This window comes from Ranitomeya imitator, chromosome 3 (assembly GCF_032444005.1).
Source record: "Ranitomeya imitator isolate aRanImi1 chromosome 3, aRanImi1.pri, whole genome shotgun sequence".
Classification (NCBI taxonomy): domain Eukaryota; kingdom Metazoa; phylum Chordata; class Amphibia; order Anura; family Dendrobatidae; genus Ranitomeya; species Ranitomeya imitator.
Window position 1 is genome coordinate 754,127,197 of NC_091284.1, and position 19,188 is coordinate 754,146,384.

At 42.2% G+C, this 19,188-nt stretch overlaps 1 protein-coding gene across 7 annotated transcripts in view; it reads right to left on the reverse strand.

The window, feature by feature from the left end:
* NBEA (neurobeachin) overlaps nucleotides 1–19,188 on the reverse strand; it is an 899,093-nt gene that overhangs the window by 55,721 nt on the left and 824,184 nt on the right. For all 7 annotated transcript variants that reach the window (XM_069758980.1, XM_069758976.1, XM_069758974.1 and 4 more), the window contains one exon: nucleotides 14,819–14,986. In XM_069758980.1, coding sequence (XP_069615081.1) covers nucleotides 14,819–14,986 — 168 coding nt within the window. The remainder of the gene's footprint in view (nucleotides 1–14,818; nucleotides 14,987–19,188) is intronic.

Genomic DNA, 19,188 nt, shown 5'->3' on the forward strand with positions numbered 1-19,188 from the left:
CGGGAAAAAAATTCCAAGTGCGGTGAAATTGCAAAAAAAGTGCAATCCCACATTGGTTTTTTGTTTGGCTTTTTTGCTAGGTTCACTAAATGCTAAAACTGACCTGCCATTATGATTCTCCAGGTCAGTACGAGTTCATAGACACCTAACATGACTAGGTTATTTTTTATCTAAGTGGTGAAAAAAAATTCCAAACTTTGCTAAAAAAAAAAAAAAAAACAAATTGCGCCATTTTCCGATACTCGTAGCGTCTCCATTTTTCATGATCTGGGGTCGGTTGAGGGCTTATTTTTTGCGTGCCGAGATGACGTTTTTAATGATAGCATTTTGGTGCAGATACGTTCTTTTGATCGCCCGTTATTGCATTTTAATGCAATGTCGCGGCGACCAAAAAAACGTAATTCTGGCGTTTCGAAATTTTTTTCCCGCTACGCTGTTTAGCGATCAGGTTAATACTTTTTTTTAATTGATAGATCGGGCGATTCTGAGAGCGGCGATACCAAATATGCGTAGATTTGATATTTTTTTTATTGATTTATTTTGATTGGGGCGAAAGGGGGGTGATTTAAACTTTTATGTTTTTTTTATTTTTTTCACATTTTTTTAAACTTTTTTTCTTAACTTTTGCCATGCTTCAATAGCCTCCATGGGAGGCTAGAAGCTGGCACAGCACGATCGGCTCTGCTACATAGCAGCGATCTGCTGATCGCTGCTATGTAGCAGAAATGGAGGTGTGCTGTGAGCGCCGACCACAGGGTGGCGCTCACAGCCACCGCTCATCAGTAACCATAGAGGTCTCTGGGACCTCTATGGCTACAATATACAAGCATCGCCGACCCCCGATCATGTGACGGGGTCGGCGATGACGTCATTTCCGGCCGCCCGGCCGGAAGCGGTAGTTAAATGCCGCTGTCTGCGTTTGACAGCGGCATTTAACTAGTTAATAGGTGCGGGCAGATCGCGATTCTGCCCGCACCTATTGCGGGCACATGTCAGCTGTTCAAAACAGCTGACATGTCCCGGCTTTGATGCGGGCTCACCACGGAGCCCTGCATCAAAGCAGGGGAGCCGGCATCGGACGGTATAGTACGTCCGATGCCGGTAAGGGGTTAAGAGCATCAGAGAGAACCTTTCTGAACAAAGCTGCCAGCGCAGATTCATTCCACAGAGTGAGTACTGACCACTTCCTAAATTTCTGACAATATACTTCTATATCATCCTGACCCTGGCACAAAGCCAGCAAATTTTTCTCAGCCTAATCTACTGAATTAGGCTCATCGTACAGCAATCCGAGCGCCAGGAAAAACGCATCGACACCACTCAATGCAGGATCTCCTGGCGCAAGAGAAAATGCCCAGTCCTGAGGGTCGCCGCGCAAAAAAGAAATAATAATCAAAACCTGTTGAACTGAATTACCAGAAGAATGAGGTTTCAAGGCCAGAAATAGCTTACAATTATTTTTGAAGCTCAGAAACTTAGTTCTATCACCAAAAAACAAATCAGGAATAGGAATTCTTGGTTCTAGCATAGATTTCTGATCAATTGTATCTTGAATCTTTTGTACATTTATAACGAGATTATCCATTGAAGAGCACAGAGCCTGAATATCCATGTCCACAGCTGTGTCCTGAAGCACCCTAATGTCTAGGGGAAAAAAAAGACTGAACACAGAGCTGAGAAAAAAAAATGATGTCAGAACTTCTTTTTTCCCTCTATTGAGAATCATTGGTTTGGCTCCTTGTACTGTTGTGTAGGCAATCCAGTAACACAGTGTGCAGTAATCAGGGCACATACAGTGATCTGACAATAACCCAAAAACAATAGAACGAGCTCTGAGACGTGGAATCTCTGTAGACCGCAATACCTGAACCTATCCTAACACAACTAAAGGCGGCTGTGGATTGCGCCTGTCACTACCTATGCAACTCGGCACAGCCTGAGGAGCTGACTAGCCTGAAGATACAAATACAAGCCTGACTTGCCTCAGAGAAATACCCCAAAGGAAAAGGCAGCCCCCCACATATAATGACTGTTAGCAAGATGAAAAGACAAAACATAGGGATGAAATAGATTCAGCAAAGTGAGGCCCGATATTCTAGACAGAGCGAGGATAGCAAAGAGAACTATGCAGTCTACAAAAAACCCTAAAGCAAAAACCACGCAAAGGGGGCAAAAAGACCCACCGTGCCGAACTAACGGCACGGCGGTACACCCTTTGCGTCCCAGAGCTTCAAGCAAAAACGAATAGACAAGCTGGACAGAAAAAACAGCAACAAAAGCAAAGAAGCACTTATCTAAGCAGAGCAGCAGGCCACAGGAAAGATCCAGGAGCTCAGATCCAACACTGGAACATTGACAAGGAGCAAGGAAGACAGAATCAGGTGGAGTTAAATAACAAGGCAGCCAACAAGCTCACCAAAACACCTGAGGGAGGAAGCCCAGAGGCTGCAGTACCACCTGTGACCACAGGAGTGAATTCAGCCACAGAATTCACAACAGTGAACTGCAGCCTGTTAAGAAATCTGTTGGCATATTGCATCATAGTAGTGAATCAGACAGATCACCTGTAATACATAGTCATTGGTCGCACACAAGGCATCGCTTTCCACCAAACTACCTGATCCCAGTTACAATTAGGAAGACTAATAACTCCTCCTGATGAGACTATTGTATAATGCAATGTGAGAACGTGGATCTCAGACATACATACCCGCGCTTTTAGAAGTACACCATTTAAACCAGTTCCACAAGCCGCCAGTCAACGCAAACGTGGAGAGCGCGGTGTAATGGGCTGGAACAGCATTCTTTACAATGACACAATAGATCTGCCCAGAGGAAGTGTGACAGGATTATGATGTCCCTATTGTAGTAAAGACAATTCCAAATAATACCTAATACTCCATATAATTGATGTTTACATATTAGAAAGAGATCCGGGCTGTGTATCCAGAGCGTTCTGTCATGTTTCACCACAGCAGAAGACAGTCATTGTAAAGTTCATTAGAAATTACAGCTTTACAACTGCAATATGAGTTAAGCTGTCATAATTTTCTCAGCCAGGGATCCCGTGCTGTCAAAGAGTGTCAATTTTTAATCTGACACAGGGAAGAATATTATCTGTTCCTCTGACCTTCTGATATTTTAATACTATAATTGCCGTGCTTAGTCGTGCAGCCATGATTTCACCTGTCAACCAAGAATGAATCAATACCCTCCAGCGTCTCTTCACATTTGTGCATTGGTTGTAGTGTATGTTTCATTACACATGAGGCCGTCTACACACCTGCCCTACAATGGCAGCAGAAAAACTAAACTTCACACCAAATAAAGGAAATCTATAGTAGGCTGCACTAGAGAACATGGGACAAAATGGACAAATGTTATACAGAGGAAATTCTATCACTATATAACATGGAAATGGATGTGCAGGACCCGCTCAGTAATCTGAGGCCGCTGGACCGGAGCCTTTAGATGGCATCCACAATCCTTCTTTTGATTTGCTGGCCTGGCGCAACATCTCAAGTGCGTCACACTGCAACCGTGACATCACACCAGGCTGACTAATCAAAAGAAGAGCTGTGGATACCCTAAGATAAAACATGGTGGCTCTCAGGATTCCCATCCGATGGCCACAGATTGCAGCTGGATCGGGTCCAATCATCATATATCCCCTTCAAAAAGGAAGAGGACTAGATCTATAGTGCCACCGATTAGGGGCAGCAATAGTAAAAGTCAATATTGACACTTTAACGATCCTTGCCACATGACTTTTAGGATAAAAATCCAGTGCAGACATTCCACATGCAAACACATGTTTGGGGCTATTTGCCCCTCATCAGTGCAAAGCAGGGGATTTGATTTTCCTACGTGAGAAGCCTCTGACTCAGGGTTTATGTCTCAATTCGCACCATCTCTAGTCACGGGATTTGTAATTTCACGGCCTTTACCCTTCACAGCATTTAATAGTTTTTACCTATAGTCCACATATTATATGGTATTTACCAAAAGGGGTATTCCCATCTTCCCATATCATACATCTATAGTAGATTCACGGAATAAGCCATACATTTATTGTAGACGAAGATCCTACCAAAGAGATCTGCATCTATATGAAGATCAGGGATCCTATCGTACACTACTGCAGTGAAGGAGGTTGGCAACACAAGACACATATATCGATAATGAGGGGCTAAACTCATTGAACATTTAGCAACACAACATGGTAGGAAAAATACCTACAGAGTATATTTGCCCTTTAAAAAAAGATTTTTTTATTAACATAACACATACATAGAAAGAAAGACTAAACACCGGATGCTGCTAGGCACACATGCATATAGTGTATATATATACAGTACAGACCAAAAGTTTGGACACACCTTCTCATTTAAGATTTTTCTGTATCTTCATCAGTATGAAAATTGTAAATTCACACTGAAGGCATTAAAACTATGAATTAACACACGTGGAATTATATACTTAACAAAAAAGTGTGAAACAACTGAAATCATGTCTTATATTCTAGGTTCTTCAAAGTAGCCACCTTTTGCTTTGATTACTGCTTTGCACACTCTTGGCATTCTCTTTTTGAGCTTAAAGAGGTAGTCACCGGAAATGGTCTTCCAACAATCTTGAAGGAGTTCCCAGAGATGCTTAGCACTTGTTGGCCCTTTTGCCTTCACTCTGCGGTCCAGCTCACCCCAAACCATCTCAATTGGGTTCAGGTCTGGTGACTGTGGAGGCCAGGTCATCTGGTGTAGCACCCCATCACTCTCCTCCTTGGTCAAATAGCCCTTACACAGCCTGGAGATGTGTTTGGGCTTATTGTCCTGTTGAAAATAAATGATGGTCCAAACAAACACAAACCGGATGGAAGAGCATACCGCTGCAAGATGCTATGGTAGCCATGCTGGTTCAGTATGCCTTCAGTTTTGAATAAATCCCCAACAGTGTCACCAGCAAAGCACCCCCACACCATCACACCTCCTGCTCCATGCTTCACGGTGGGAACCAGGCATGTGGAGTACATCCGTTCACCTTTTCTGCGTCGCACAAAGACACGGTGGTTGGAACCAAAGATCTCAAATTTGGACTCATCAGACCAAAGCACAGATTTCCACTGGTCTAATGTCCATTCCTTGTGTTCTTTAGCCCAAACAAGTCTCTTCTGCTTGTTGCCTGTCCTTAGCAGTGGTTTCTCAGCAGCTATTTTACCATGAAGGCCTGCCGCACAAAGTCTCCTCTTAATAGTTGTTGTAGAGATGTGTCTGCTGCTAGAACTCTGTGTGGCATTGACCTGGTCTCTAATCTGAGCTGCTGTTAACCTGCGATTTCTGAGGCTGGTGATTCGGATAAACTTATCTTCAGAAGCAGAGGTGACTCTTGGTCTTCCTTTCCTGAGGTGGTCCTCATGTGAGCCAGTTTCTCTGCAGCGCTTGATGGTTTTTGCAACTGCACTTGGGGACACTTTCAAAGTTTTCCCAATTTTTCAGACTGACTGACCTTCATTTCTTAAAGGGAACCTGTCACCCCGTTTTTACAGATTGAGATAAAAATACTGTTAAATAGGGCCTGCGCTGTGCGTTACAATAGTGTATGTAGTGTACCCTGATTCCCCACCTATGCTGCGAAATACATTACCAAAGTCGCCGTTTTCGCCTGTCAATCAGGCTGGTCAGGTCGAGTGGGCGTGGTGATTTTCCCGAAGCCGAGTTTGCATCTCGGTTTCGGGAAAATGGCCGCCACGATCTCCATCTGTGCATGCGCGGCATCCCGCGGCCATTTTCCTGAAGCCCCGTGCAGCAGAGCACTCCATCTGCGCACGCGCGGCCTCAGGAAGATGGCCGCCCCCACCGATGACAAGGGTAATAGCGCAGATCGCGCGCTTTTTCTTCACCTGTGCGCAGTGGATTCGGCACTTGGACATGCGCACACCACTACGCCGCCAACGGAAAGCTGGGGAAGAAACAGCTATGTCACCACGCCCACCCGACCTGACCAGCCTGATTGACAGGCGAAAACGGCGACTTTGGTAATGTATTTCGCAGCATAGGTGGGGAATCAGGGTACACTACATACACTATTGTAACGCACAGCGCAGGCCCTATTTAACAGTATTTTTATCTCAATCTGAAAAAACGGGGTGACAGGTTCCCTTTAAAGTAATGATGGCCACTCATTTTTCTTTACTTAATAACAGTGTATTCAGTAGGACTATCAGCTGTGTATCCACCAGACTTCTGCTCAACACAACTGATGGTCCCAACCCCATTTATAAGGCAATTAATCCCACTTATTAAACCTGACAGGGTACACCTGTGAAGTGAAAACCATTTACGGTGACTACCTGTTGAAGCTCATTAAGATAAAGCCAAGAGTGTGCAAAGCAGTCATCAAAGCAAAAGGTGGCTACTTTGAAGAACCTAGAATATAAGACATATTTTCAGTTGTTTCACACTTTTTTGTTAAGTATATAATTCCACATGTGTTAATTAATAGTTTTGATGTCTTCAGTGTGAATTTACAATTTTCATAGTCATGAAAATACAGAAAAATCTTTAAATGAGAAGGTGTGTCTAAACTTTTGGTCTGTACTGTACATATATATAGCTCTGGCAAAAATTAAGAGACCACTTAAAAATGTCAGTTTCTCTGATTTTTCTCTTTATAGGTATATTTTTGAGTAAAATGTAAATTGTTGTTTTTTCTATAAACTACTGACAACATGTCTCTGAAGTTCCAAGCAATAAATTTTGTATTTATTTGCAGCAAATGAGAAATCGTCAAAATAATAAAAAAGAAACAGTGCTTTCAGATCGCAAATAATGCAAAGAAAACAAGTTCTTATTCATTTAGAAACAACAATACTAATGTTTTCACTCAGGAAGAGTTCAGAAATCAATATTTTGTGGAATAACCATGATTTTTAATCACAGCTTTCATGCGTCTTGGCATGCTTTCCACCAGTCTTTCACACTGCTTTTGGGTGACCTTATGCCACTACTGGCACAAAAATGTAAGCAGTTCTTCTTTGTTTGATGGCTTGTGACTATTCACAATCTTCTTGATTACATTTCAGAGGTTTTCAATGGGATTCCGGTCTGGAGATTGGTCTGGCCGTGATAGGGATTTGATGTGGTTGTCCTTCCTCCACACCTTGATTGACCTAGCTGTGTGGCATGGCGCATTGTCCTGCTGGAAAAACCAGTCGTCAGAGTTGGGGAACATTGCCTGAGCAGAAGGAATTAACTGTTTTCCAGGATAACCTTGTATGCAGCTTGATTCATACGTCCTTCGCAAAGATTAACCTGCCCAATTCCAGCCTTGCTGAAGCATCCCCAGATCATCACCGATCCTCCACCAAATTTCACAGTGGGTGCACGACACTGTGGCTTGTACGCCTCTCCAGGTCTCTATCTAACCATTAGACGACTAGGTGTTGGGCAAAGGTGAAAATTAGATTTATCAGAGAAGATTACCTTACTCCAGTCCTCTATGGTCCATTTCTTATGGTCTCTGGCAAACTTCAGCCTGGCTCTCCTTTGCTTCTCATTGATGAAAGGCTTTTTTTCTAGCTTTTCATGGCTTGTGTCCTGCCTCTAGGAGCCTGTTACGAACTGTTCGTGCCATGCACTTCACCCCAGCTGCCATTTGCCATTCCTTTTGTAAGTCACTTGTTGTCATCCTGCAGTTGCCAAGTGACATTCGAATAAGATGATGGTCATCCCGGTCAGTGGAGAGTCGCTTTTGTCCTCTGCCGGTCTGTAGCTTTGTTGTCCACAAGTCTGCTGCTTGACCTTGTTGTAATGGACTGCCGTATTGGAAATTTTAAGTATGGAGGCAACATGACGCTTACTGTGTCCCTCTGCTAGTAAAGCCAGAATTTATCCCTTATTTTCCTCACTCACGACTTTTCTTTTCAACTCCTTTGGCATGTTTAAAAGTTATTTTTTCATTCCTATTACTTTTGAGATATTACTAGCACTTGTTTTGCAATCCAGCTTGTCCTATTGCAAGAGGATTGTGAACACCACAGCAGGTTTTTTTTTATACTTTCCTTTGTTAAATAAGATTAGGTTCAGATGATCACCTAATCAGAAGCACAATAAGTAGAATGAGGTGTTCTCTGGTTGGAATTCAACTGACACTGGAATGGAATGGCTGTCAGACATGTAGAGATGGTGATTTTTTAGAAAACTGTGCAGTGGTCTCAATTTTTGCCAGAGCTGTGCATATATATATATATATACACAGTCACACAGTCATGGCCAAAAGTATTGACACCCCTGCAATTCTGTCAGGTAATACTCATTTTCTTCCTGAAAATGATTGCAAACATTGTTAATATTATCTTCATTTAATTTGTCTTAACTGAAAAAAAACACAAAAAGAATTGTCCTAAGGCCAAATTGGATATAATTCCACACCAAACATAAAAAAGGGGTGGACAAAAGTATTGGCACTGTTCGAAAAATCATGTGATGCTTCTCTAATTTGTGTAATTAACAGCACCTGTAACTTACCTGTGGCACCTAACAGGTGTTGGCAATAACTAAATCACACTTGCAGCCAGTTGACATGGATTAAAGTTGACTCAACGTCTGTCCTGTGTCCTTGTGTGTACCACATTGAGCATGGAGAAAAGAAAGAAGACCAAAGAACTGTCTGAGGACTTGAGAAACCAAATTGTGAGGAAGCATGAGCAATCTCAAGGCTGCAAGTCCATCTCCAAAGACCTGAATGTTTCTGTGCCTACCGTGCGCAGTGTCATCAAGAAGTTTAAAGCCCATGGCACTGTGGCTATCCTCCCTAGATGAGGACGGAAAAGAAAAATTGACAAGAGATTTCAACGCAAGATTGTGCGGATGTTTGATAAAGAACCTCGACTAACATCCAAACAAGTTCAAGCTGCCCTGCAGTCCGAGGGTACAACAGTGTCAACCCGTACTATCCGTCGGCATCTGAATGAAAAGGGACTGTATGGTAGGAGACCCAGGAAGACCCCACTTCTTAACCCAAGACATAAAAAAGCCAGGCTGGAGTTTGCCAAAACTGACCTAAAAAAGCCTAAAATGTTTTGGAAGAATGTTCTCTGGTCAGATGAGACAAAAGTGAAGCTTTTTGGGCAAAGGCATCAACATAGAGTTTACAGGAGAAAAAAGAGGCATTCAAAGAAAAGAACACGGTCCCTACAGTCAAACATGGTAGAGGTTCCCTGATGTTTTGGGGTTGCTTTGCTGCCTCTGGCACTGGACTGCTTGACCGTGTGCATGGCATTATGAAGTCTGAAGACTACCAACAAATTTTGCAGCATAACGTAGGGCCCAGTGTGAGAAAGCTGGGTCTCCCTCAGAGGTCATGGGTCTTCCAGCAGGACAATGACCCAAAACACACTTCAAAAAGCACTAGAAAATGGTTTGAGAGAAAGCATTGGAGACTTCTAAGGTGGCCAGTAATGAGTCCAGACCTGAATCCCATAGAACACCTGTGGAGAGATCTAAAAATGGCTGTTTGGAGAAGGCACCCTTCAAATATCAGGGACCTGGAGCAGTTTGCCAAAGAAGAATGGTCTAAAATTCCAGCAGAGCATTGTAAGAAACTCATTGATGGTTACCGGAAGCGGTTGGTTGCAGTTATTTTGGCTAAAGGTTGTGCAACCAAGTATTAGGCTGGGGGTGCCAATACTTTTGTCTGGCCCATTTTTGGAGTTTTGTGTGAAATGATCAATGTTTTGCTTTTTGCTTCATTCCCTTTTGTGTTTTTACATTTAAGACAAATTAAATGAAGATACTAATACCAAATAATTTGTGTTTGCAATATATATATATATATATATATATATATATATATATATATATATATATATATATATATATATACACAGAGAGAGAGAGAGAGAGAGAGACGAAACGTTGCCACGCCAAATGGCATTAAAGTCTTCTTTTTTTACACCTTTTCGTGCTGTTTCCCTTTTTGTTTACTGTCTAAAAGGCCATTGGAATGCTGGTCAGGGAAGCGTGCACGCTTTAATGTATTTTTTCTGGTGCTGTTCCTCTTTTTCTACCTACCTACCTATATAATGAAAAAAAGAGGGGAAACAGCACAGCAGACTTCCAAAAAAGTGATGTTTAATGCCCAAAAGTCGTGGCGACGTTTCAGATACAATCCTTTCTCAAGCTTGAGAAAGGATTGTATACGAAACGTTGCCTTGCCATTTGGGCATTAAACATCACGTTTTTGGAAGTCTGCTGTGCTGTTTCCCCTCTTTTTTTCATTATCCTATGGAACCTTCTGTGACTGCTGGCTGGGGATGCGTGCACTCTGTAAACGTGCTGTTCCAAATGTTTTCACTATATATATATATATATATATATATATACATATACATACATACATATATATATATATATATATATATATATATATATACACATATACATATATATACACATACAGCAAAGGGGGAGCTCAAAGAACAGTATTAGACTTACATGTAGATGTCACCAGCTGCCTGCAGCATTCCCATCGCCCCAACGCACCTTTCGATAACACTGATAGAAAATGCTCTCTGTCCCTTTACCTTTGCCACTCATACTGTGGGTTAATCCCTAATATTAACTCTAGCTCTCCATACTGTTGGGCATAACACAACACCAACAATAATAAAGCATATTACAATTTACATTACACACCATAACAGTACTCGTATCTTTGTAGGGGAATGTAGGTAGTATTGTCCATCTCCTTACAGCAGCTTAATCCTATTGATCGAAGTCTGATCCGTTCCATCTAAATGATCAGATAATCAGAAGCAGATACACTATAGCAAGATTATTAATGGCTAATGTATATCAGGCAGAACACCATAATGTCTGCAGGAAGATTTATTCATCGTGGTCAGTTCCTGAATACGGAGTTCTTTATTTGTGTAATAACGATACGCAAGTATATCATTTTTATAATATATGTATTTCTAATTATTCGCACATATATAGAAAAATAAGTACATTAGAGCTCACAGCCTGGCGATGTATAAATCTGAGAATGTTTTCCATAGAGCAGATGGCAGATATCATGGGGGATGGAGGATGGCGGCAGCGCCGTCACCATCTCAGCACTACTCATCCAGCAGCTGTTGCACTTTGAGACTTCTCACATCAGATTTACATAGTCTGCGATCGAGCAGTATCCACACTTGGATAACTGCAATGTGCTGGAGATGAGCCTTGTGTTATACAGGTGATGACCGAAATACTAATAACTGAATGTTGGCCCTACAACAAACAAAAGTACAAGTCTGGGGGGATAATGAGAGCGTAACGAGTCCACACCACTCATGTATTATACTGGGCTCAGGACCTATGGACCTGAACACTTCTGAATTGTAGGAGATTTTTGACCCTAGAAAAAGTAAAAGGGTTTCTCAACTAAAACGCTATGAGGGCTCAATCATTAAAGGGGATGATCCTGTGAAAACATTAATGGTGATACCTTACTGACCCATGTGGATCAGAGCAGTGGGATCCGGCCGGTTCGGCAGAGCAGAGAATTGTTATCCTTCGTACGGCATTTTTGTCCCCATTATAAAATGGAGAGGCCTGTCAGATATCCGAACGCTGCTCCATTTAGTGTTTGTGAGGCTGCCAGAAAGAGCTGAGTGCAACGCACAGCCGCCCCATAGGGAATGAATAGAGCAGCGGTTAAGGACGCGCACTGCCGCCCCATGCTATCGGGAATAAAATCTGTGGATCACTGAATCTTGCGGATAGGTGATATCTTGTTTTCATAGGAGAACTTACAAGTGCGAGCTCTCATACCTTCTCATAACATAACTCTCATCCAGGTAAATGCAGAAGGGTAGAATTTACTGCCAAGGGAAATGGGATCTTTTTCTGGTGAAGGTCCCTAGCCATCCTATACATAGCAAAAGTCCCTAACCAACCTATACATAGACATAGTAAAAGTCCTTAGCCAACCTATACATAGACATAGTAAAAGTCCCTAACCAACCTATACATAAACATAGTAAAAGTCCTTAGCCAACCTATACATAACAAAATAAAAGTCCTTAGCCAACCTATACATAAACATAGTAAAAGTCCCTAACCAACTTATACATAGACATAGTAAAAGTCCTTAGCCAACCTATACATGAACATAGTAAAAGTCCTTAGCCAACCTATAGACATAGTAAAAGTCCTTAGCCAACCTATACATAGACATAGTAAAAGTCCTTAGCCAACCTATACAAAGACATAGTAAAAGTCGCTAACCAACCTATACATAGACATATTAAACGTCCCTAACCAACATATACATAGACATAGTAAAAGTCCTTAGCCAACCTATACATAAACATAGTAAAAGTCCCTAGCCAACCTATACACAGTCATAGTAAACGTCCCTAGCCAACCTATACACAGTCATAGTAAAAGTCCCTAGCCAATCTATACATAAACATAGTAAAAGTCCCTAGCCAACCTATACACAGTCATAGTAAAAGTCCCTGATAAAAGCATTTAATGATACGAATATCAATATATTTAATACATGAGCCTTTACCACTAAATAGCTAAAAGTAGCAAAGCCACATATTACAACAAAACCACCATTTTCTCATAAAGCGACATGACACTGTATAATATATGAGTGAGTTATATATGGGTGAGTGCATATTTCAGACAGAAGGCAAATGTATGCACCACGGGTTATAAAGGGAAGCTGCAAGAATATTATGAGTTAAGACAAAATCCCAATGTCATGAATAGATTTAAAGCAGGCATAAGGCTAAAGGGATTACCGTTTTCCGTCACGTATTCCTTGAATACTTCTTGTACATAAGACACTAAACCATCACCGCTAATACCCCACACACATGTTGTATATGCATGAACATATCCTCAGTACTGGAGATCTACAATATATCATAGCAGTGATCATGGGACCTGATTGGAGATGAGCGGATCAATTTGTGAGATTTTAGTCCAACGTCCAGGTCAGTGGTAGCTGGCGGCTAGACAAGAGTGTGCCATGATCGGGAGTCCCGCAAATCGATCGGCTCATCTCTAGAGCGCCCCTGTGTTTTCTACAAGCGAGCCGATGCTAGACCCCTTTGGTGGAGGCTTATCTCGCAGAGAACAAAAGGATTGTGAGTCTGAAATTGGACATACTGGATTGTTCTATCCCCGATAGAGTTGGGAGGTCCGTAAACACGCTAGACTGTTGGCCGAGCCTGCTGATATCGGTGGGTTCTGCCAACATTAATCTAAGGCATTAGGGCATTAATTCTTGGACTGTGCAAACCTTATTATAAGTTTGGTAAATCTTGCATATTTTATTATTTATTATTATTGCGCCATTTATTCCATGTCGCTTTACATGTGAGGAGGGGTATACATAATAAAAAACAAGTACAATAATCTTAAACAATACAAGTCACGACTGATACATAAGGACAGAGGACCCTGCCCGCGAGGGCTCACAATCTACAAGGGATGGGTGAGGATACAGTAGGCGAGGGTAGAGCTGGTCGTGCAATGGTTTGGTCGATCGGTGGTTACTGCAGGTTGAAGATTATTTAGGCTATACTTACAAGTTCTTCTAGTTTGTTAATTTAGTGCCAGAAATTTGTGCCAAAATGCTGGAGCATTTTTGGTGCACAGCGTTGCCCATTACCCAAACGCCCTTCTCCAGCAAACCACATTCGCTTTATGAAGGCCACATTCCCTCTTGTTGAATTAGATAACAAACAGTGTCTAAAACACATAATCTGGGTACAAGTTAGGAAGGAAGAAAAAACACTGATTGGCACAAATTGGAGCAAATTCTGGCACATTTATGCCAATATATATGTTCAGTTGTTATGTCTAGGGTGAGGCCCCTGTGTAACAGCCCTCTCAGGCTCCGCACTAAATGTATCAGCTCATGCCAAAAGTTTGTCAATTAAATTTCTAAAAACCCAAACTAAAAAAAACAAAAAAAAAACACCTAACCTATAAATAATTTCAAAGACTCCTGATTTTTCCAAGAAAACACAATGGGTATTGATTTTGGGAATCCAGCCAAAAAGTGTCTGCCATTGAGCAACTTCAGGGCAGAACATAAATGTCCTCATCAGGTGGATTGAAATGTTGGGATGTATGCCTAGGTCAGGCAGTTAACAAGATGTACGGAATATTGCTTCATGTTCAATTATTACACAAACACAACTATAACGTAATAGGACATCAGAGACTATGAAAAAAAGTGAATTTGGGATTTTTCTACACTGGTGGCCTGAACAGTTTTCTATGGCCTCGTCCATGTTTAGTGAGGTCACGCGTCCTAAATTTCTGTAGTCTTATGATTCAGGAGTAGTGATGAGCGAATGTGCTGGGATAAGGTGTTATCCGAATGCTCGGGTGCTAGACGAGTTACTTAGGCATGATCAAATAATTTGTTCGAGTCCCCACAGCTGCATGTTCGATAGTCGCGAGACATGCAGCTGCAGGGACTTGAACATATTTTTCGAGAACGTCGAAGACACTCAGCACCCGAGCGTGCTCCGATAACACCTCATCAGAGCACACTCACTCATCACTGTTCAGGAGACATTTTCTAAGGGACCATGTACTCTGATACATAATGAAATGCAACCTATCCTCAGAATATAAAGAAACACTGGAAATATTGGGTGTAAGACCCACATGCAGAGGAATGAGGCACAGTAATTAGTGACTGCTACCCACATCCTAAATCTAATGCTGGAAATGTAATTCTGCAGTGTCAGAGATAAGATTGGCAATTGAACGAGGTAGAAATCACTATGGCACATACATACCTCCCGTAACACAGGATCGGTGACACTGTCCAAGTTCACAGACCCTTCGTACGTCAGATAATGAAAGACATTCAATGCGCGCACGGCTTCTGGACCTCGCTGCTTATAGCCAAATATCAGATCTATCCACTGGTGGAGCTGACATGATACAAACTCACTCTCCAGTGCCTGGGTTCAATGAGAAAACGGGAGAAATTAGAAAAAGAACAATTTAAAGGACGCAGGACATTTAAAGGGACAAAGACGCATATAAATAGAATAATAATGGACTTTACAGACAGGACAATAATACCACACACATTCCAAAGAGAACACATTGCACAGTCCACACTTCTGTTAAATTCTAGCAATATTTATACATAAAATAGAAACCTTACAATACCCTAAAGTAGTATCAGAAAATATGTTTTATAGACCTGACAACCCATTTAAACAGCTGTACACATGGAAATTAAGTTGACGAAGGCTGGGGCAGCACGTCGATGTTGTTGCATGACAGCAAATCTAAGACACGTCGTGCACGACCAACAACATCTGTGCAACTGTTCTGGGAGTTTTCTTTTAGAACTGGAATTTATCTGTGAAAGTACTGTAAAACTGAAAAAGATGCAGGCAAGTAGAAGTCGCATGTGACCTGTATTGATTTGCACAGCAGTCTTGTGACCAGAGACAGAAAATCAGATTTGGAAGCTGATTATCTCACGTGTATGGTTGGACTCTATGACCGTCCTCTGATCTCTGCTGTCAGAGGTAAAACATATAAGAATGTTGGATTACAATATGACCGATCCTGGGAGCTATACTGAAGATGGAGGTTCCTGGAAGAGGCTCGTTCCCCTTCCCCAGTACATGCAGTGGATGCACAATCTGATAATGTCATTTGGCGCAATTAATATCAATGTTTCATAACCCTTATCTGTATGTGCCCACATACAGAATCCATAGAAAACAAGTTTTGGGCTCTAGTGGAATTAGAGTTGGTGTCAGAATGAGGATGCTCCTGTAATGTATTCAGAGATTGTTGCCTCTATCTCACTCACTTTTCAAGATTCATGTAAGCTGCAGAAAGCGGCGCTCTTATCTAATTATGCACGTTAGAGAGCAGAGGTCTTGCTGGCTGGAGGGGCGGCTTTTAATAATGCTTTTTCCTGAATCAGCTCCTTTAGATCTTGGATTTTTAAACACCTTGTACCAGCTTGAGCATAGCCAGGGGATCTAGACACAGAGATGTCTTTGTTAAAGCTCTATTTTTATTTTTTAGATTTTGTAAAAGCAGACAAAATAGCCATTGGGATTTGTTACCTTTATCACAGACATTGTGTAGGAGCTTCATCTTTTGTATTCGTGGGTAACGCCAGTTTTGAATCAGCAGTAAAATACTTTGGAGCTAACAACCACTAGCCCATCTTGAAGCGTTGTTCACAAAATAGGTTATCCACAGGGTTGGAAACATCTTCGGCTGGCCATACACATTAGATGGCTGTCAGCCGATCAATGCTTTGGCAGATCGTTCGGCCAACAGCCATCTTCGGTGACACTCCCATAAACAGGAGCGCTCCTGTGTTCTCGATGAGAAAATCGATGACTGACATCTCTGCCAGCGCCTTATCGCCAGGAGAACAATGCAATCGGCAGTCCAAAATTGGACATGCCTGATCGGCATCTTCCCTGATCATCAGTCGGCCGCCGTCCCCATGCGCAGTACAGCATTGGCCGGACCTGTCGATATATACGAGTTCAGAGTCAGTACTCTAATGTGTGTGAGGGTAAGGTCGCGGGTGGTCTGACTGCCAAGACCCTCTACAATTCTGAGATCGGGGCTCTGTAACCCAGGCACCAGTCACTGCAGAGCCCGTCTATGGGACTGTCAGGAATATCAGACAGCTGGCCAGCAGTCACATGAGAGGGGATAACTTCATAATTGGGGAATCACTTTTCTATGTGGTGTTACCAATAAAGGACTCCTAGGTTTCAATAAAATCCAATGATTTTATTACAGAGATCACTACACACGCATAGTCATTTCTTCCTGGAAATTGCAATGGCACCCTGCATTCTTAAAGTGCTATCCCATATACAACATTTATCAATTCTGGGAGGATAGATGATAAATATATTAGTTCTAATGGGGTTCATGTGCAGAGACTACCCAAATCCTATGACTATGTGGTGCAAAGTCTGTTTTTCATAGCAATGGTACAACTATCATCATTCCTATAGAGAGCTACCTTTTTATCAACCTGGCCTCAATCAAACACATGCCCCAATTCATTTTTGTGATATCTGAACCGGTCCTTTAAGTGCCTCCAGCCACGGTGAATCCGGCTGTGCCCACATATAATGCTTTTCCAATTCGCTCTCTTAATCATACCATGTTCTTTTTGGATCTGAACCTTTTGCTCATTGTCTTCAAAATGGGTAATTTCCGGACAGATCATATTTACTTTGCATTCCCAGTAATAAGCTACTGGTTTCCCAGGGTTTGTCGCACTCATTCCTGGTTGCCATACTATACCGTGTCCGCAGATTCATCCCGCGGGGTCACAAGAGATGTGCTTCACGGTAATTTCAGAGACCCCTGAATCCATGCACCTAGGTCGTTCATGTTGTTCGTGCATAATATTAATAAAGCAGATGAATTTGCCTTTGTGCGTTGCTTCTATTTTTGGCCATCAGCATGAATCCAGGCCTGCAGGGACCGGGGGCCGAGGACGGCTGCAGATGCACATCTGTGAAAGCTTTCTCTCCACTGCTAGATTATGATTGATGAAGCTAGCATTAAGGTAATGTTATCAGGGACTACTTACTGCTCCTGTCCTTTGTGACATCACTGAGGTCAGCGCATAACCACGTTAGCATTGAACACAATGCGTTATTAATGTTTCATGAGTAACTCGGCAGTAATCAGGCTGGATCCTACGGGTAAATGAGACCAGGACGACATTCCCCAAAGTATAACCTGGAGCTTTCTACCCAGTCCTGCCGTACAGACCGACGAGACGCCCCACGACAACATCCAGTGCCGTCCTCACCTCTGCCCACAATTACAATACAAGAATATGATGCAGAAAACAACATTAAATCATTTATTATTTTTTCACATTTTTGCCTCATTTGCACATTTCAGATGCACTAATTTTCAGGAGCAGCTTGGGGGTGCAAATACTGTAACTTACTTGTAGTTTATCATAATATAATTTTGCTATGCAAATATATATATTCATTTGTAGTCCTTTTCTTAACCGTTTACATTTTTATACTATATAACCTGACACAAATTTTTCCGGTTATTACAGTGGTGGGGATGCAGATTAAATAAACTTATGGTTCTTTTTTTTAAATATAAAGTACAGCAAAAAAGCACAGGCTGGAGCAGGCGCCCATCCCCCATGCGGCGCTTAGTGGAAGCCGTCATGACAGGGGTTGGGGAAGGTAAAGGGTGTGGGGGTTAATGAGTCATGGGAGGGGGTGGCTATGGTAATGGGTGGGGGGGTTTATAATGTTAGGGGGGGAGGAGCTGGGCACTTTCCCGCTCTGAAGCACGAGGAGAAGTCCCACCCGCCCGCCCTGTGTTTGTTATTTTCTCCAAGGGTTAGTTTATTTTCGGGTCATAGTGGCTAGTGGTTGGGAGGGGTCCTTGAAGTTGGTGCTAAATTGCGCTGGGGGGTCCATGGGCATATGGATTCCTCAGTTGGTCTTATGTGGTGGTTATTTGGTCTGGTGATTTGGGGGGATTTGGCCAGCGGTGGCTTGATCCTCAGGGGTTCAGTGGACAATGGCACCCTTCGGGGTGATTTGGTGCTCCCGAGCCAGGGGGTAATGGCTGGGAGTAAGTTACGGTTGGTTTGTCCACTGTTTGTTATGGTTTTGTTTAATCGCCAGATTTTCAAGCTTCAAGGACCCACCCCTGATTTATTGATTGGTTATTTATTGATTGGTTATTTATTTAATGTTAATTTGTTTGTTTAATAAAGGCTGTTGTGGCCAAAATTATCCAACAATAGTTGTAGTGTCATTTATGGTCAATGGGGGAGGGGGGAATTTTCAGGCCTGTGGCCAAAAGGGGAAACACCCTACATAAATTAACCATACCAATGTCATGTTTTTTATTATTATTTTAGAATAATCGCTTCGTTTTATTTATCATTTTCTATTGAATTTTTTCCTGTAACTGGGACCGCCAAATTACATGGCAAAATCCCTTGCAATTATTTATCGGTATCTTGATCCAACTATTCCAACATGTTTCAGATGTAAATGCTATATTTACAATCTTATGCTTAGCAACAGCAGACATGGCCTGTGGGAGACAACAGATTTCCCTGCTCACATTAAGGTGGTTGTCCAGGACTGGAGTTCAAGTCTGCACT